We start from the raw sequence: 20,946 nt of genomic DNA on the forward strand, positions 1-20,946 counted from the left end.
ACGAAATGCCAGCAAAAGATGACACATACCTGATCCAGAAAGCACCGTCCTACTAGTTCTGGGTATTCTACGTAGTTTTCTAGTTCTCTCAAGAATATTCTATGAGGAAGAAGATTTTTCTTAGAGCACATGTTAAAAAAGTTGTAGTAAATGTTCACGTTCTTGCAATTTGTTTTCTAGGCTTTTGGAAATAGAGGTGTAATGCTGTACTACAAAACTAAGCAAAACTCTTCTAGATCATGTACTTAAAAATGGATAGCAAATTAAAACAAACATTCTGACCAATTTCTTTTAGCTTACTGTTGCTACAACTGAAGTAAAATATAAAATTGGGGAGGGAAGGGGGATTTTGTTTCCCTGCCTTATGTACTCAGCAGCAGGATTTCTACAGTTTAAAGTGTTTGGTTTTTGCTTCCAAATACTAGCAAACACCACAAAGCAATCAAATGAACCAAACCCCACCTCCCCAAACCACCCCCCCCCCCCCCCCCCAAAAAAAAACAGTGGCAAAACTTCCAGTCTAGTTTTGCCTGAATAAGAAACAACTATTTAATATGCTTAATTTCTCTTGAAAATACTTCTCTCTTCTACCAATTTAAATATTACCCTGTGAAGAAATACCTTTCCAGCAGCAAGGATTCAAACTTCAGAGAGAGGTCACTCAAGTACAAAATTAACCAGCCTCAACCAGATGTAAGAGTTGAGAATTTGTGGTTTAGAATAATAATTTACTTTCCATAGCAAATTTCATACAAAATAAAAGAAACCCAAACCCAAACCAACCTTGCTTTAATTAGCTTGTAACCAGATCTCAATACCATTCTTCAGGAAGAGGACCACATGCAAAATTTTACCTGTGTACTGCAAACATTTGAATAAAGTTTCACACACCTTTGCTCACCTTTTATAGGTATTTTGCTTTTCTTCTTCTATGCAATATGAATTTTGACATGCCAGATAGTCAAGTGGGACTCAGTAAGGATCTTTTAGCAATTTAAATCAGATTAAAAGAAAGAGTAAAGAATCCCATCCAAATGCTATTTTTAGATCTGAATGCAAATCCTCACCTGTTGTGAAAGTGATAAATTTCTTCCATATTCCCAAACAAGATATCCTTCTTATTTTGGAGTTCTGGTGAAATGAGATGAGCCATTAAGGGGTTGTCCATCTCTGCAGCATAACCCTGCAACACAGGAGAGAGGCAGACTGATTATCTCCCTTTACTTGCAGTACTTATCTCTCTCTGACAAGGCAGTCTGCCTGCGGGCTGATAGACAGCAAAGAGCGAGCTCAGTATTAATCATGAAAAAAGTATACAAATTCTGTTTTTCCATCAGTCCAGTGAGACACACCTATACATTAGAAAGACACTTGAATAATTACTGCAATTTTAGCTAAGCAGGGATGAAACAAAGTTTGCAATCATTTCCACCAAGCAAAGTCTATGCATTCCCATACTGCTTACAAATTATAGTTAGTAATTTTTCTGTTAAGATTTAAAACATCTGAGTTTAAAGCTACAATTCCAGCACACATGCAAACCTTCATGCTAGTCTTAGCTATTAGTATGAGGGAACAAGCTAACTGTAGTTATTTCTGCAGGTAACAGAAACCATTAAGCTGCAAACACTATCTTTAAGATGTTTTCATTAGCTTTGGTACCAAAAGTAATAACTTTAGATTCTGACATCTTCCATTTGTCATATAAGGCCACATTCTCTTGTCTGTATATCTGGCACAGATGAGGAAGAGAGCACACAGGTGGCTTTAGCCCAGGACTGTTCGCTTCTGGTCCCAAGGTCACTAATCTGTGATTAAGTGATCTCCCGAAAACTAAAAAAAATGCCAAAAAACCAAACAACCCTCCCCAAAAATCCCAAACCCAGCAAAACACCTCCAACCAGTCAACCAGAAAAACTGCAAGAATGCTCTAGTACCTGTACTGTAAGTAGATTTCTAAATGTAAGCAGATTTCTTAGTGTACAGGCACTGAAGGAAGATGATGTGACCTACTTTACATTTGGATTAGATTTCTCTCTCTTTTTTTTTTTTTAAACACAATTATCTGGGCAAGGTGGTCACTGCATTAGTGACACTGACTATAACAAAATGCACTGAATTATAACAAACTGACAAATTAAATGAAAGGATAAGCAAAAGTGCAGCACCTACAACCAAGATTTTAGATTTCAAAGTGATGTCCAAACTACTAGAAGTGGGAGAACTAGCTGGTAAAGTCAGCTAGCCTGAAGAATTCAAGCATTTGGATAGGACAGTGATTAGATTTTTTTTAAAAATCAGAAACATTCCTTTAAAAATCTGGGTATTTTTTCCCTCAAACACCACAAAAAAGAAAAAAACAATGGTATAGGCAAAGATGCTGGAGCTCATAGATAGCTAACCATTGGTCCCTCTCCCATATCTCTCCCCCTAAATAGGAAAATGCAGAGTCTGAAAAAGAAAGGAAAAAAGTGGTACAGCCTTAAAAAAGATAAAAATAATTTACATAAAATGGAGTTAAAAAAATTAACAGGGAAAGAAGAACTGTGGCCACCATGCAGTTTAGATGCAGTGAAGAGATGCATGAAGAGAATGATTCATTTCCACTTGAAGTAAAGATGATGCTGAACATAGCAACAGAGGCAGCATTGGCAAAAAGAAGGGGTACCTAACCCAGCAGAGGTGAAAACAAACGTGACAGAGCTCAGTACTTTGGAATTCTGAAAGAACAAAAGCATGAAATCCATGCATTGACAAAAAGCTTTTGCCATTTTTTTTTCCCCACTTCAGGCTAATGTAGTACTTTAAAAATTTAATATAAAAAACCTTCATGTTCTACTACCTATGCAGTACCTGTGTTTTAAGAAAGAAGAGGGGAAGCTACTCCATGCAGCCACAGGGATCATTTAATCTTATTTTAAGAATATATAAGGCTTTTCTTAGTTTTCCATTTGAAAGCTGTTCTAAAAGAATCAAAGTAAATGGAAAAAGGAGTCAAATACAATAACTAAAAATAGACTAGACCAATATTTTTCCCCAATAGAAATTACTGGATTTCACAGACTAAAGGCGGATGACCATGGTTATTAATGAAAGGAAAACGTTCAAGCTCAGATAAAAGCAGCTATAGCAGTTTCCCAATAATCAATCGTGGGAACTACCTTGTTTTTTTCTATTGGAATCCTTGGCAGAGAGAAAATGCATGGCAATTAAATATGAAATAATAATAGGAGACACTGTCCATACAGAGGAGTTATTTTACATGAAAAATGGGAAAATTAACAGAATAGGAGAAACAAAGGAATTGGGAGAATAGCCAGAACTACGTATTAATAACTAGAATTACTCAAAAGCTGGAAGACTGCTGCTGAAGCATACCTCAGCAAGGATGTGATCCAGAATTACTGTTGGCAGTCCCAATCACCCAAGTTCAAAAGAGATGAATCCCAAACTGCAAGGAGGCACAGAGAAGTGTGCCTGGCATGGTCAGAGTACGGGAGTCTATCCCATTGGCAGAAAACCAAGACAGCTTGGCCTAGTAAGGCAAGGGTTGCACTATACTCTATGCAAAACAAAAGTAATACAAGAGGAATAGAAAGATTCTGCAACAACCCTCCAGTAGCAGCAGTAAGGACCGAAAATCATCCAACTATTCGAGTCTTAATTTTATGAACAGAACTGTATAGATAGTATTGCATACAAAAGCAGAGAATAAAGTGATCCTTAAGGTCCACTCCAGACCTACCTTGCTTTATTACCACACATCAGATGCGACCATCCTACTGTCATCAACACTTCCTAGCCCTTAGGCTGGACCCAGGACATAAATGCTATGGGAAGCTGAGCACAAACTAGGCAAAAGCAAGACGAGAGTTCAAAACCCTCATACAGTACTCTTACTTAAAGGCATGTACTCAGAAATTATCACTCCCAGTCCATAACTTAAGACAGCTCCTATTTAGGAGCTTAACATTGGCATGGACACCAAGAGTACCCACTTGGCTCAATTCCAATTCATCCTGATTAAAATAATTCAGCCTCAGTTATCTGCAACTTCATCATCTCCTACAGTCAAACTGGAGTAGAACAAAATGACACATCCACATCTGAAGACTTAACAAACTTGAGGAACCACACAGAATACTGCAGTGTATTTCTATAAGCAACTCAGCAGTACTGCAATTGTGCCTCCACAAGTGCGGAGCAAAGGGAACACCTTTGTTTCCTTTACAATTTTGAATGAAGATATTATTATTACAAGGCACTCTGTTGCCCCAGTTGTACCCAAGACATTTGGAAGATCACTTAAAGATATGCAAAGAGGGATGCAAGAAACAAATATTTTCCTCTGATACAAGATTCTCTCGATGCAGATTCACATTCCTGTGTGACACATGACCTTCCTGGAGTTGACCCAAGACTCTGGAATGAACTTTTGCAGCAATTAACAATCATTACAAATCTCACCATGTTCCACCTAAATAGTTAGGCAAACCTTATTTTCTGCCCAATTTGTGTTTTCTAACACAAAATCCTAGTTGCATGAATATTTCTAGAAAAAAATTGCACATTCCTGCCTCTGTGAAAATACGACGAGAGAGGAGAGATGTAATGATCACACTGCTTGACGGGACAAGCAGAAGCATTACAGTGACAAGGAAAGCATAAGAGCATCCATGAAATGGAAGAGATAAATAGATTCGCTAACAGCCGCAGTGAAATTTAATCTTTACCTCAAGAACACAGAGAAGTTCTTCCACATATGCTCGTTCAGTCTCAATAAGTTCATTAATTACATGCCTGTAGACAAAGAATGACAATTAAGGCAGGCCTATTCACTTATGCAAAGTAATGAGGCAACATTAACTTTGTCTGTGTTTCTTCAGACAATAAAAGAGTAATTTCCAGGTAATGGAAAATGTGATGTTTTATGGATATTTCTGTCAACAGTTTATATATCCTTATTGAGAGGCATGTATTTTTAAAACATTTTAGAATTTTTGAAAATGTGTTTAAACAGGAAAAAAGTTTAGAGCTGCATAGGATTATCAAATACAGACTTAAAGTTACACTGATCATTTTAAATTAGAGGCATTTAGGACACACTTTAAATATCACAATGCTGCTTTAAGTTTAATTTCCTTAATGGTCAAGCAAGCATGCTTCTCCCCAGACCCTCCCCTTGTGATTTTGTACGATTTAACACGTGGTTGTAACAGTGAAATGACAGCAGAAGTATCCAGTTTACAGGTAGAAATGCAAGCTCTGCTATACACACTGCAGGTGGTACTAAGTTATTTTTTTAATATAAGTGATGCTGTTTAGTTTTTATATAAGAAAGTGATTTTTTTGTAACATTTATCAAAACAGGGACTAAAATGAGTCAAATAAAAAGACAAAGTCTTCTGAAGCATGAAGATCAAAACCTCCGACAGATTTACAGGAGGCTTATTACTCAAAACTATGTCATCTCTGAAATGAAAATATGTAGTTATCCTGCCATAGCATCACCTCACTGCAGCAAAGCTAGTCTGGTACTATAAAAACTACAAATAATGCTGCAGACAGACTGAAATATCTTCCTCTGTGTACAGAGCGTAGCCAATGCATTTAAAAAAGCATTGAGGCTTAATTCAGAGAAGCATACTTGTCTTATCAAATCCTTAGCCAGGCTCAGCCTTTGCTGGAACCAAATCAGAGAAAAAGCATTTTTTGTTTATCAAAATATACTTACTGCCGTAACACAGCTAGGTTTTCTTCATCATCCATTGTAGATCCTCCTCTGCTTTGATGGAGTTCAGTTACTTCACTCTAAAGAAGGAAACAAACAAACAACAAAAAAAATCATCATGGCATCACAGATGGGGGAAAAACACTTTAAAATACGGAGCTTTGCAGTCAGCTCTACTTGCATGTGTTTTCACAGGAAAGACTGTACTCCATTAAAAATGAAGGCAATTTGCAAGAAAGCAGCAAAAAAATCCAAGTCAACCTGAAGGTCTTGAAGCACACAAGAACATTTAGACACAGGGAGTTCTCCATGAAAGGCCAGCTTAGAAAAGACCGTGGTTCGAGGCCCCTTTCCAGGAAGACAACATCAGAGCACCAGCATAATCTTGGAGGAACACTGGCCTTCGCCTGTTTTCCAAGCTAAAAATGAAGTACTGTGCTAACTTTCTGGTAACTTCCTAACTTGACACAGAAGTTCACTCTTACAACTTCTACTGTAATGGCTGACCTAATTACAGCTTGCTGAAAAAAAATGAGAGGTTCTGCTTTCAAGTCCCCCCTTGCACCAACCCTTTTCTGCAACTGTTGTCCCTATTGGTCATGTGGTCCTGCCTTCCTCCTTGCATCGCCTCTTGCCGAACCTTTGCTGAGTTGATTCAACTCTCTAACCCAGTGGGAAACTACTTGTTTCTGTTGCTGCCGTCAGGTTACTTTCCTTGCTGGAGGCGGGGCAGGAAGACCATCCCCACTTGGGAATGGCAACCCATTAGGTCAGGTGAAGCTGTCTTGGAGCCAACGACAACTACCTCTTCACTTTCACCAGTTTTAAGAGTAGCCAATTACTACTGGCAAATAATAAATGTTTCCTGTTCATAGATTTTATATTTTGCTGCCCCTAACATTTTTCCTAATATAGGCAACTATTTACTTTACCTTCCCTCATACCCAGCCCAGTGACAAAGCAGCCTCTATTTAAACCACATGACTGCTTCACGAGAGTTACTTTGATAGGGGCAATATCATCACTTTTTCAGTGGAATTGCCTCATTCTTCTTGAAGTTCCTGAATGTTCCATTGTGTTATGACTTTCTTAAGCAGTACATGCATGAAAAGCGCAAAGAAAAAAAATTACCTTTCCTCTTCTGTAGTTTACCCTCCGAAGTGCACTGCTTTCTGAGTTGGATACGTATTCTCTTTGAAGACCTAAGCACATAAACCAGAATCAAACAGCAGTTAGAACTTGACCAGATCTGACACAGATGTTTGTGCAACCACAAATTACAGCTGAAAGTTTCTTTAAGTTTCTCAGCATAGTGCAAAAAACTAGTTAAAGGCTACTACAGTTACTTACCTGGAGAGGTACAAGGAGATTTTACAAAGGCTTCAGGTCTTGGTGCAACTGGCTGAACAGGACGTGTCTGCTTAGCTGCCAGTTTCTTAAGACTTACTTGCCTCTTTTGAAACATTTCTTCCATACTTTCTTGCTTCTGGAAAACCTTTTGCACATGCTCCTACAGTTGGCACAGGAAAAAAAAAAAAATCCCTGTCAGAGACCTATCAACAAGCTACACTGCCATTTACAGCACATTGATTTGAAATTCCAATTGCTTTTATACCACCTACAAAAATATTATTCTACTCTTCACTCCTAACAATGCATAATTTACAGTCATTTAGTACACTTAATATTGGAACATCACTTCATAAAACATTTTGTGTGCTTGCTGTAGAGAAACCAATGGGGTTCAGGTTTCAATTTGGGGGGGGGGGGGGGGAAGGAAAAGTTTTCTTGACAGTGTCTAACAGTTGCATGAAGAGATCAACCAAGCGGAAAAGGGACATATTCTCAAGTTCTAGAAAAAAAAAGCAGTTACAAAGCAGAACTCATACAAATATCAAGGACAGTCATATTTTTGCTACATAAAAAAAGATATTTCAAATACGCACTTGGGAGAATTTTTTTTAAAAGCAATTGTACTATCTGAAAAATTGAAGTAGTTATTAAAAGGCTCTGAAGCCCTTGATGCTTATTGAAAGATATGACAGGACTAGCACCTCAGGTAGGGAAACGTGTTGGCTTTCCAGTTCCCAGGTATAACTCCCAGTACTGATTATTTAGCTTTATCAAGGGCCATGCAAGAGAGCAATTCTAAAATTAACAAATGGACATATAGATACACATAAATGTCTTCTAGTACCTTTAGGTCCTCATTGAGGATGTGTGCATACTCTCTGTAAAGTTTATTCAACTCCTTGATTTTATTGCCTGCACCAGTGTCCAGGAATTTCTCAATCTCCTGTAATGCTGATTCTGCACCATCTTGAGACTGACACTTATCTACTGGTTGTGAAGCCAGCAGATAAATTCCTTCATCGCACCACTTCATAGACTAGAAACAGAGAAAAGACCAGGCTCAGAATGCACTGATGTCAGCATCAAACACTAAGAGGTCTAAAACTTTTCATACCTCTACTTGTGACGTATTCAGCTATTTAAGGAGAAAACTTCCAGCACACCCACATATTTTTACCTGCCGTTATGACAACTGGTTGACTGAGGTTTTAGCAAACAAAATGGGAAACAGAACCATTCCATACAAAATTTACCTTTTCTAGTAAGCCATGCAGTTCTAGAGATTTGTTAAGAAGATTCCTCCTCCGTTCTGTCTCACTAGTGAAGGCATCACAGAGGTGATGAAGTTCACTGCATTTTGGAATAATGGAGTCCACAGCATAATGATTGCTTTGAATAAAAGCATCACCCTCTGAGGCTAGCATTCTGGCTTTTGCTATAGTTTCCTAAGAAAGCAAGCATTGGTTTAGGTACATCTTGCCTTGGATCAACGAAAAAATTTAAAAATTATACTACTTGTTTTTCTGCAGTAAAATACACATGTTGATAAAGAATACATATTTAGTTAACAGCTGCCTTGCTTAGTAAATCAAAGTGGTTTCCTGTCTTCCCAGATGCCCAAGAACCTTTATGCCTCCTTCTTTATTGTATCAGAGTACTTCAGAAACATTAATGAGTTTAATCATAGGCCTCCTGTGAAGGAACCACTATTGTCTTTCTATGCCTTAGTTATTCAGCAGCATGTTTGTGTGCGTATATATGCAATCTGGAGCACAGCAGAGCAATCTGAACCCGAATTAAAAAATACCTAACTCTGGCACCTCAGCCTCAAGAGCAACGACCTCACTTATAGAGCTATATTTTATCGTGAAGCACAGATCATAATAAGGTTCCCCTTCTACATTGTTTAGAGTGTGTGTTTCTGTTGGTCATCTTTTAACATATTGTACATTCAATACACAGCTTTCTCATTTCTGAGATTTAATGAAATAAGTGGCTTTAACGGGAATGGAAATGGCCCCTTGATCACTAAGTACAGAAGTTGGCTATGTAGACACTTCATGCAATTCTTCCACGAACCGATCACACTGACTTTGTGACCGGTCACTCTGCTTTTCATTGAGGGATGCCCGAGAACTGGGCCGCTCCAATGGTTACAGACTTTATTCCAAATTCCTTCTGCACATTACTTGAGGCACTGATTCTGCCCTGTTATCAGCTTAAGCTTTGCTCATAAGATATACTCAATAATCAAATACTGTTCCACTCCACACACACATTGTCATACTAGAAAGTAAGGAGACTTGCAGAGTTCTTACATGTGATTTTTCTTCAAAGTTGGCAAGATCTTTCAAAATGTGCTCCACATGTGAACAGCTGTTTCCCACATCTGTGAAAGCAGACAGTCTCTCAGACACAATATCCAAAGCTGCTTTGACCTGAAATGAGACACATCTATGTATCAATGAAGATGATACCACCCCTTTGGAGACCCATCAGTTAAATAGCTGATAGCCACTATTTCCAGTCAGATGAATCCCATTATGGGGTTACTGGGGCACAGAGGCAAATCACTTTTTTGTCAGCCTACCTTTACCCCCAATTCAAAATGAAAACAAATACAAAGAAAAGGCAGTGAAGTAATCCTGTTTCCTGGTACTGGGGGAAAAAAAAAAAGCAGGAAAACTAATGCTCAGGAAACATTTATGATCTTGCTTTTACCAGATGACAATAATACAAAGCGACATTAACATAAACAGCAAAACATGAGGGAGAGGTCCTCACCCTAACAATTGGTTGAGAGAGAGACATACAGACAGACACACATACTTTTAAGAGGGTTTCTGAGCATTGCTCCCATGGAGACACAGGGGCTGTGCTCTGAGATCAGCTACACCAGTGTAAAGTGACTGTAGGTGCCATCAAGCATATGAGTTAAACTAACATGAGATCAGAAACTGGCTGTAAAAATTTTAGTTCAGCCTCCGCCCAGCTTCTAACATTGTGGTTGCAACTTCCCACCCACAGCGTTGGAGACTGTTTTATAAAATTTCAGCCAGAAGGTTTAGGTAAGTCTTGGTTCCATAAAAGGGCCTATTGGCAAGATGAAAGGTTTGCAGCCAGCATATTATGCTTCTGTGGTGGAGAGAACAGGTTTCAAAGGAGTTTTTGAATGCTTATACACTGCTGGGCCCATGGAAAAAAAAAAATCATAAGACTGCAGAAGAGAAGCTATTATGTCTCTACAGACAGCTATTCAAAGTAGTAAAGATAGGATGTCAAGTAAGGACATGTACAAGAAAAAGGTTGGGGAAGACTTTCATGCACACACAAGAGCTGCAAAAACAAGCGGGGGAAGTATTTTCTTCTGAATCATTTTTATATTACCAAATATTGACTGCTACCACAAAGTTCTCACCTCTCTAAAATTCTGTTCAAAATTCCGAAGGCGCAGACACTGCTCAAGTTTTTGCTGATGCTTAATCCAAAACTCATCAAAGGCAGCCTCTGTTTCATGCAATTGAGCCAGAAGCCTTTTAAAAAAAAAAAAAAAAAAAAAAAAAAAAAGAAATACTGTAAGAGTGATGGGTGCAACCTTCAAGGGACAATACAATCTTCCACAGTAAACAAAAAGCCTCCCCAAAGCAATATTTTCCAGAAAAAATAAACTGGATACAGGAAACTTTTTTGAGTGTTGCACAGAATTGTTTCCTAGAATAACATGGATGCAAAACTGAAACCCAACACAAACATTAAGTTCTGAAAAATTGGCAAGTGCTGATTTGAAGCTAGCTACTGCACATACTACTTCTCAGCTCTGGCCTGGGGACATGGTGACTTGGGGCTAGCAAACATAAATAAAACATGCAAATGTGTGTGGGCTAGGACCCTGAGGAACCCAAGCCCTGGGTGAGAAGGACAAATGAAGGCAAAAATTCATACTGAATGAAGGCAAAAATTGGTACTGCTGTGACCAGCCAGCTGCCCTTACATTTCATTCCTTGGAGCAAGGCTCATAATAAACCTGAAGGTCATTGCTCCTCCTCTTCTGAGCAGAGCTACTACTTAAATATCACAGGCAAGTGTACAGCAGTACTGCGATGAAAAGAATCTTCTTCATTTCTAATTTTGGCCAATGCCTTAAGACTTTTACTTTTCAACTTATCTTCCAATATTGCAGTTGACAGTATGGTATCCTATGGACTCATCTTTACAGTGAGCTTTGCTGTACTTAGGCTACATCCAGGGAAAGCCAAACATCAGAATTTTAATGAATTTTTGTCTTTAACAGCACAGAAACAAACCCTGAATTTACAAGTTAAAACTGATTAGAAAAAAGGCGGGGGAACACACACAGAGTTTGTTCCAACTTCCATCAGATATTGTATTGAGTGAGAAAGTTTTGGATAAATTAGCAACCCCCACCCTGATTGTCCTTCGGATAGCTGATAGCAACAATGACCAAAAAAAGTGACTTCTGCCAAGCTTTGTGGATTGGAATGGACAGTTATTTGGAAAGAGAAGTCAGCCTGAGTGTAGAAGGAACATGGAATGACAGACAAAAAAAGAATGCAGAATACTGCCTAGGGGAAATGAGCTATGCTTTCATAGCTTTGTGCAAATTTACATCTGTGCTATGGTGATATAATGTCTCCAAAACTGGCAGTAATTTAAGGGGGGAGGGGGGAGCAAAGGAAAACAACATCTATTACTTATATGCCCATAGGAAGTTTGTGCATAGATACTTCAAGAGCAGTGTACTCCCTAGTAGCCCTTTAAAGGCTACTAACAACACTGATATCAGCAATGTTAGAAGCTCCTTCAGGCAGGTTTAAAAAAATAGACACCTCCCACTTCAATTCAAAAGGACTTATCGAAAGTGGACAAATCTACTGAAAAGAAGGGATATATCACTTCTGTCTTCCCCTCCTGCTTTCCCTACAGCAGTGAAATTTCCTTGGATTGCACTTAGGTTTCTAAACAATGCACTGATATTCTTTAAAATAAGGAAAACCTACTCAATTATATAGTCTAAATCTGACAGAAAGGGAAAAAAGAACAGTGTTACTTTGTACTGGAATTCAAAGCGCATCCCCTATTTCCTTACATCCAGGTGACCCGGTAATGAAAACGAGGGGATAACTTTGCTCCGGATGGATCTGACAACAGGGGAGTTGTTTCTGAAAGTACCTTTTATACGTTCACATGGTAACGTTTGCTTATTTGTTAAGCATGCGTATGGAATTAAGTAAAAGAGCTGGGGAGGGGTCAAAAAACCCAGAAAAGCAGCATGTTCAGTATTTTGCTCCTCTCACCTTTCTACCGTTGTTTGATTGTCTAGCTGATCTTGATTCAGTTTGTATTCAGGATTCTCAGTAACTGGTTTTGTAATACTTCCAAGGATATCATCTCCCTGTTCTACTGCTAACCTGATATCCTCCTACAAAACAAAACAAAAACCCCACACACTGTAGTTGTGTGTTGTTGGTTTTTTTTTTTAAGCAGACTTCATAAGGCACCAAACTGGAAAAAGGATTTTGTTTTAATAGCAACAGAGCAAGCACAGTTTGATTAAAAGCAGTGTTTGACAACAAATACAGACAGTAAATGCTAAATACCAGCTTTTTCTATGTTTACCATCTTAAGACCCCAGTGTAACTGAGTTGAATTTTCATGATAGATAGCCTTCTAGTGTCTTCTTAGGCTACAAATAGCTCAAAAGTTTTAGATGTATAGTTTTGAAACCCAAAAAACATTTTTCATTTAAGCTGATTTGAAAGAACATTTGTCCATTCTTCAACAGGTCATATATTTTCATATGCATGCAAATACAATCAAATTTCTTGATGCAAACAAAACTACAAATTAAACACAGCACTACTTACAAAGGAATTTCTGTTTCCACATACAAATTATTATGCATTTGTACATCAGTAAACTTAGCCTCAAGAATTGTCATTTTTGAATGCAAAAAGGGTTTTTAACATCAAACCAAGCAAAACAAGTTCAATAAGATTTCAATGTTTCGCATTATTATTGTCTATTAACAGTCTATTAACTGTCTGGAAATCCTCCAGATTTTCTATTAACATTATTAGCTATAAATAAAAAACACAGTTTAACTAGGAGACAGCATCTTTACAAAAATTACATACCTTCATTTTGTCCTTCTTTTCTGTGTGTGTTGCAAGAAGGGAGCTGGTTGATTGCACATCATTTGGTAGTTCTGTTTCAGCCAGCTCAGTCCCAAAGGACTGAAGAATCTGAGCTGTTTGCTTAACCTTTTGGGCGAAACCTTCTATAGCCTTTTGGAATAAAAACCATTAATGATGTTTCATGCTCATCACATGCATACGTACAGACACATACACACAAAATATAACTCTCAAAACAAACCCAAGCAGATGAATTACAAGACTGAAAAATGGTCAAAGTATAATTTTGCAAGCAACAGATACCGTCACCATTAATTCCTTAATTGTATGTTTTTCCTAGGCTCGTATCAGGTATATCTTCCTCATATTTTTATAATCTGGAATTATTCTACAACTTGAGCTTTTTCTTTCTTGTAGCAAAAACAATAAACCTCAACACAGTAATACACTGTAGTTCCTTTGCTCCAAGTGATCAGAAAACCACTCCCAAATTATTACTCATATTTTTTTCTCTAAGATGACTAAGTACCATTGGGAACATCTTCTCACTCCGAGCAAGTCAACTTGCATCACTTGGAATCTGTTTTATAAATGACAGGGTATAAGACAGAAGGGTTCGTTAAGCTGAAAAGTTAAAACAAAAACTTAAGACTTACAGTGCGACGGGACAGCCATCTGTTATGGCAGTAATCCAGGGTGCCACCAAGATCTTCTGTTAATTGTGTTTTATCAATGTAACCCTGCAGTTCTGATACTGAGCCCAGCATTATGATCTGCAGCAGCAATGAAAAAAGTGAATGCAAACAGTGGCGAGAAGTCCCTTATTAAGGATTCTAAGCCCCATCCTTCAGCCTCTGATAGAGAAATTTCAGTTTAATACAGAAGCACGTGATGGAACTATTTCCTTTGGATATAGAATAAACAAACTTAAGAGTTGTTTCAGTTGAAGATTATGTAAATTTAAATAACAGCAAATGAGCATGAGCACCACGCTTAACAGTGCGTATTAAAATAAAGCTTATGAATTATACAACATAAATGACTCCATCAGGGTTTTTTATCTTGATAAACCATACATGGGTATTTTCTAAGAGGAACCTCTAATTCAAGATTCAAGCATGAAAACCCTTAAGCATGGGTTTTTTTGTTGTGTTTGGGGTTTTTTTTTTTTTTTTGGTCCTCACTGGCTAGATTAAGTACTTTAACAGATCCCTGATAATAACGTGAAAACAAAGGATTACTTACAGGTACTTTCATTTTAAACTCATCTTTGTTGAACTTGAAAGCAATGTCCGAGAGAGCTCGATGAAAAAATCCTGTTGGGCGCAGAACGAGGACTAGTTGCAGGTTTCCCGGGAAAGATGCCTGCAAAACAAGTTTAGTCTGTTATTTTCTGTGTCTCAGCTCCAAAAAATATTTTTGAACAAGGAGAAGCCCCTGTTAAACCACAAACTAACCATATCAAAGGCCTCCTGTAATGGAGTGACCAATTATAAACCTAGGAAGGCTTGCACAGAGAGCTTAATTCAAAGAGAAATTTACTCATCTTTGGGAACAGGAATCTATTCGCCTGGAATCGAATTTTTCAGGACTGGCTTGTACTGCTCTTCAGCTAAGATTACATCCTAGCCAAGGAGGCTAATGAACAAACAGCGGAGGCTTAGTACTTTTTCAACAGCAATACTTTCATGGTTACCTTATCTTCTCTTTAATAGAGGGTGCCAAGAGAAACCTGCATTATTGTCCAAACACCTAACAACACATTTCTAATTTGTGCATATACTACCTTGCCAGTTGCCTACACAAACTATTGCCACCAAGACTGAATTTCAGTAGCTTAGAAATAAGCTTTAATTTTGCAGACAAATATAAAAATCAAACATAGTAATTCTCAGCTGTGGTTTTTCTCATCATCTTCCAACTAGTAGTCTGATGGAACTTTCCCAGTTCTACAAGTGATAGAGGGAAAACAGAAGAGAGGAGAAGGAAAGCAAAGAAATAGCATTAAATTACTAAAAATCAAGCGCTGCCGTGGGTTGCAAACCTCTGAGTTTGCATACTTGGCATTTAGCCATTCTTGAAATCATGCAAGTCTTCTCCTCTATTCAGTATTTCCACTGCAGGGAGGCAGTGAAGCTCACTAAAGAAATTATCATTATAATGATTAAGTATGCAATTTTATTCATTATACTGTTGGAAATTATGTCACATTTCTAGCAAATTGAATTACAAAAAAAAGCCAACCAAAAAACAAACACTGACTGAAGATGTTAAGATATGCTCTGTTTCCATGTCTGGTTGGAGAGTGGTTTAATACTCATTTTAAGGTTTCCAAGGGTTCCAACATTGGAAATGACAAACTTTTGAAGAGAAAAGTAGTTAAAAACTGTTCTGGAAGAATTCACAGATTCATTGTGGTTCCCCAGATATTCAATGTACAACTGAGATCTCCAATTGACAGAGGAACCTTAAAGATTTGAGCTTCACAATCTGTCTCCACTTCAGCAATGTCCAAATTTTCTAGAAAGCATGGTGGTTCAGTCCCAAAGGAGTCTGTCCAAGGGTTGGGAATGGAATTCAGGTAATTCTGAGTGCCCACACCAGCTCCCCATCCTTGCACTGTAAACAATCTTTCTATGTGTATTAAAAGTAGTACACCCTGTGGACTTACTAACCCACAGTTATCAAACAGAGGAAAAACCTCTTATAGAAAATTCCTGACTATTCAGAAGCTAAAGTTAAGAAAAGGTTATTTTAACCATTTTTTTCTGAATTATCCAACTGCAAATTTATTTTAAGAAAATTATTTAACTCATACTAAGAAACATTGCAAGAATGGACAAAACAATTTTTTTAATTAAATCTCCTGAATAATCTTTTTAGAATGATAGCTATTTATTAATTTAAACATGTGTCAATTTATTTTGTGCCTATAACGGCAGTGTGCACACTCTGACCGAGCCGTGAATTTTCACCTTCAGCTTACAAAATAGGAAATTTCTTCCATGGCAATATCAACATTTCAGAAGAAAAAAGCTCCAAAAAGAAATATCTTTTAGATAACACATTTTGACAAAATAATGGGTCTTCATGTGAGATGTCCACCCCAGCAGATGACATCCAGACATACTGTCTTTGGCAGGGTATGTTACCCATTTAGCCTTACCCAGAATACTGGGAAATGCCTATCCTGTTAGCTTCAAGTTGAGCAGATACATTAGAAACACATAATGGCATGAAATGAAGTAGCGTGAAAGACACTGAATGGTAAAAGTAAATTTTAAGTTACATGTATGAGTAATAAATTTCTTCATTCTAATTTTAAATTCTCACTTTTACACTTTGTGACTGTAGTCTAGATTTTTACTCCAGAGTTTTAGAGAAACTATCCTGAAAGGGACCTGGGATCCTGGTGGACAACAAGCTAAACATGAGTCAGCAGTGCACTGCTGCAACAACCAAGGCAAATCAGATCCTACGCTGCATCCGCAGGGGCATTACTCGCAGAGATAGAGACATGATCATCCCACTCTACTCAGCCCTTGTCTGGCTGCACCTGGAGTACTGTGTCCTGTTCTGGTCCCCAAAATTCAAAAAAGATGTGGACAGGCTGGAGAGGGTCCAAAGGAGGGCCATAAAGATGATCAAAGGGCTGGAGAACCTGCCCTGTGAAGAAAGACTGAAGGAGTTAGGTCTCTCCTCCAGGGAGAAGAGAAGGCTCAGGGGGGACCTCATCACCGTATTCCAGCCACCACTTAAAGGGTGGCTACAAAGAGGACAGAGGCTCTCTCTTCACAAGGAGCCATGTGGAGAGGACAAGGGGCAACAGGTGCAAGTTGCACCAGGAGAGGTTTCATCTCAATATAAGATATTAATTATTTTACAGTGAGAATGCTCATTCACTGGAACAACCTCCCCAGGGTCGGGGTAGAGTGCCCATCGCTGGAGGTTTTCAAGATGCAATTGGACAGGTTGCTAGATGATCTCATGAAGGGTCCCTTTCCCCACGAAAGGTTGGGCCCAGGTGATCTTTTGAGGTCCCTCCCAACCCTCCCAAGGAGGTGACCGTCCCGCTCTACACTGCACTGGTGCGGCCCCACCTTCCTCGAGCACTGTGTGCAGTTTTGGGCGCCTCAATATAAGAAGGGCATGAGACTAATAGAGTGTGTCCAGAGGAGGGCGACCAAGACGGTGAAAGGCCTCGAGGGCCAGACTTAGGAGGAGCGGCTGAGGCCACCTGGTTAGTTCAGCCTGGAGAAGAGCAGGCCGAGGGGTGACCTCATCGCAGCCTACAGCTTCCTCAAGGGGGGCAGTGGAGGGGGAGGTGCTGATCTCCTCTCTCTGGTGACCAGCGACAGGACGCGAGGAGATGGAATGAAGCTGCCTCAGGGGAAGTTCAGACTGGACATTAGGAAAAGGTTCTTCACAGAGAGGGTGGTCAGTCACTGGAACAGGCTCCCCAGGGCAGTGGTCACAGCCTCAAGCCTGTCAGAGTTCAAGGAGCGCCTGGACGACGCTCTTAGCCATATGGTTTAGTTTTAGGTGGTCCTGCGAGGAGCAGGGAGTTGGACTCGATGATCCTTATGGGTCCCTTCCAACTCAAGGTATTCCATGATTCTATGAACCCAGGCTGTTATTCTGATTCTATGATATTTAGACTGTTACTGAAGCAAACAGTAGTAGCCAAAGGCAATGCAATAGTAAATTTTTCTAAACTGTGTATTAGCTCTTCTGAGATACAGAGTTTAATTGCATGACCAAATTAAGTAGGGTCTCTCATTAATGTTCAGTTCAAAGAAAACGGATAATACACGTTACAATTTTTCTCCATCTCAGTGTGTCTACCCAAAATGATGCTGTTGAAATCACTACAGTCTTGTATCATCTAGACTAATTCCCCTTCAAGACTTGCCAGTTTTCTCAACCTCTCAGCAAAAGCTCAAATTCTAGATTACTCTGTCTACAACACTGTTGTTCTCTCCACTAGTCTGTCTCCTGTGCTTCCTGGTTTGTTTTTTTTTGTTGTTGGGCTTTTTTATTTTTTAGCGTTTCCCCCCTTGCCCCCCTCCCCCCCCCCAATCCAAACAAACAACAAAAAAAACAGTCTCAAAAATTATGCCTCCCCTGCTTGTCATGGCTAGGAGTCAAATCTGCAAATTGACCTTTGTGAAACAACAGCAAAAAAAGGGAGGATTGCTACAGTAAACAATGCTGGACCAGGGCCAGCTATTCCAGTTTATCTGCGCTTATATCTTCACTGCCCAAATACTACTATTTTCCTAACTTTTTTTTTCTTTCTAAAGCCCTGGTGACTTGCAGAGACAATGATATGATGCAAGAGAAACTCCTTAGGTGCATTTGAACTTTATCAACCAGTCAACTTCACCCTGAACAAGGGAGAACAACGGCAACAACAAAAAAATCTCTGTTCCAGTCCAGCAGCATATTTGTTTGAAGCCATTGTATGCTAAGCAGGCAGAGCAAACAATGACTTCTCAACAATGCTGTGTCAAGTGTTAAGCACAAAAATAAATATTCATGTATGCTTAGTAGTGTCATAAAATAAAGTGCCTTCAAGGACTGTTTTAGTGAAGTCACTGAACATCATTGCCACTTGAAGAAGGGTTTGTGTGCTTGAAAACTGTTTTCTCCAAAAGTGTCTGTCTTGACTAGATTAATTAATATTAACTGCTCCCCCAACATCTTGTCTCAAATACTGCACTTCAACTCATTTAATGCCTACGCAAAAGAGACCAACAGGGAAAAAAACACTGTCATATCTTTTGTATCTTCTATGAAAATTAGGGAAGCCCCTATTCTATTCTAGCCCAAGCCATATATTCCTTCCTCTCACTTGCATCAGCACTGGCACTTGTTTGATACTTCATGACACTCGTGGGATTAGTTTCCTATCTGCTTATCTCCTTCGCTTCCCCATCCAGCCAGGCCAGTGCCGATTCCAAAGATACAGAAAAAGATGTAGATGTGCATGTAGTTAGCAGCTTTGAAATAAATCTGACCAAACAAGGAATTTATATACAACACAGCCTTTAAATCAAAGCTTTCCAATACACTGAGATCTTTGCTGCCCTATGAGTACACCTAACCTGGAACATGGGAAGAACTTTCGCTGGCTGGACAAAACAGGAGCTACCTTAAATCTGCCAGGAAATCAGTTAATAAATACCCAGGAGCAGGTTGACCTGCCTGCTTTCAGGCCTCCGCTTCTGAGGGATGGGGAGTTTTCCACTGCATGCTCCAGGTCTCTGGAAAGGGGGAACTTACAGAGACTGAACCCAGCTGGGTTTTGGGCAAAATGTAAAATAAAGTTAGTTGCATATAATCTTAATTATCACTTTCCTTCACAGAATATTAATGACAGAGAGGCTGTGTGTAGCACCAGTACTGACCATGAAGTTAAGCAGCTGCTAACAGGGGGAAGTAAGGAGAGGCAGGCCATCTCACGAATGAAGATGACACAATGCTGAATGCCTGGTAAGGAACCACAAAAGCTGAGCAGGAAACAACCCCTGCCTGATGCTCGGTAAGGGGTGGTAGCAGCTTATTTGCAGGGAAGGAAGGACTGTTTCCTCGAAGACAGGTACTGAGATTCTTCCTCTCTTCGGTTTCCACTGTGTAACGTGGTCTTGCTCTGTTGGTGCCAGCAGGGAGCTATTTAAGTCACTCAACAATTTTACCTGCACCAGTCAGGCAGAGCAGCAATCCCACGCACTCCTGCCTGACACCAATTATAAACAGCACATATGTGCTGTAGGCTATTGGGCAGATAGCATTTTCAAAGGAGGAATAAGTCTCATTAAATCTCATACTGTACAATAGTCACAATATTCATTGAGACAGGATGCAGTGCTGCCAGGCTGCCGCTCCCCTGAAGAGGCAGCACAGGAGCAGAGTGGTGGCCAGGGTCTACAACCAGGAGCTAGTCACTACAGCTTTCAGCAGTGAATACCAGAAACTGAGCTTCTGGAAAAGAAAACCAACACCTTTGACTTTTCATATCTCAGGTTTCCTCCAGGGCTTATTTAGTACACAAAGGAATTATGTAGATAGATATGTATACCTTTTAGACAGAGATGCACTTAAAATAAAGTTGCAGTCTGCTGTTCAATCCCACAGGGCAATTCACTCAGCTGCCCCGGTGCTCAGAAGTCTTTTATACTCCTACACAGCAAAGGAAAGCTGTTCTGATAAACAGTGAACCTACAATCCCTTTTCTTCTGTTTCCCAAGGAAACAGTCAGCTTTCAGAACTATCTGAACCATGCGAGCCATCAAAGAGCTAACGCTTGACTCAGTTTTAGTAGTTCTGTCTTAAAAATACTTGGAACAACACTATTTTTCATTTTGTGAAGAGCTTCAATATACCACATTACCAAACTCTGTGGTGGTGTTTTCCCTTCTGCACTTACTAGTATGCCGTAAGCCACAGGGCACTTTTTTCCAAAATACCTCTGTATATAAAGGAGCTAATAAGTACTTTTTTGGGGTTTTTTTGCAAGACTGTTTATTCCTGGCTAGAATGAAGTCTCTTACACAGGCTTCTTGTCAAGAAAGAATCTTGAATTAAATCAATGCATAAAAGGAGCAGTTTGAAATCTAGTTTTAAAAACATTGGGCTGTTTTGCATTAGATCTGGGTTTAATGCTTGTGATGTTATGATCCTGTTTTCAGAGTTTAAGCGATTCAC

The 20,946-nt window shown here is 39.2% G+C and overlaps 1 protein-coding gene across 3 annotated transcripts in view; it reads right to left on the bottom strand.

Moving 5' to 3' along the window:
* Nucleotides 1-20,946, bottom strand: part of MCF2L (MCF.2 cell line derived transforming sequence like) — a 102,901-nt gene that overhangs the window by 15,739 nt on the left and 66,216 nt on the right. For all 3 annotated transcript variants that reach the window (XM_075525608.1, XM_075525615.1, XM_075525598.1), the window contains exons 5-18: nucleotides 14,485-14,604; nucleotides 13,896-14,012; nucleotides 13,240-13,389; nucleotides 12,400-12,524; nucleotides 10,503-10,617; nucleotides 9,403-9,522; nucleotides 8,338-8,529; nucleotides 7,929-8,120; nucleotides 7,082-7,241; nucleotides 6,863-6,933; nucleotides 5,735-5,811; nucleotides 4,734-4,800; nucleotides 1,068-1,183; nucleotides 30-99 (exon numbers count right to left, since the gene is read on the bottom strand). In XM_075525608.1, the coding sequence (XP_075381723.1) occupies nucleotides 30-99; nucleotides 1,068-1,183; nucleotides 4,734-4,800; nucleotides 5,735-5,811; nucleotides 6,863-6,933; nucleotides 7,082-7,241; nucleotides 7,929-8,120; nucleotides 8,338-8,529; nucleotides 9,403-9,522; nucleotides 10,503-10,617; nucleotides 12,400-12,524; nucleotides 13,240-13,389; nucleotides 13,896-14,012; nucleotides 14,485-14,604 (1,692 nt within the window). The remainder of the gene's footprint in view (nucleotides 1-29; nucleotides 100-1,067; nucleotides 1,184-4,733; nucleotides 4,801-5,734; nucleotides 5,812-6,862; nucleotides 6,934-7,081; nucleotides 7,242-7,928; nucleotides 8,121-8,337; nucleotides 8,530-9,402; nucleotides 9,523-10,502; nucleotides 10,618-12,399; nucleotides 12,525-13,239; nucleotides 13,390-13,895; nucleotides 14,013-14,484; nucleotides 14,605-20,946) is intronic.

Source organism: Mycteria americana, chromosome 1 (genome assembly GCF_035582795.1).
Source record: "Mycteria americana isolate JAX WOST 10 ecotype Jacksonville Zoo and Gardens chromosome 1, USCA_MyAme_1.0, whole genome shotgun sequence".
In the NCBI taxonomy this organism is placed as follows: domain Eukaryota; kingdom Metazoa; phylum Chordata; class Aves; order Ciconiiformes; family Ciconiidae; genus Mycteria; species Mycteria americana.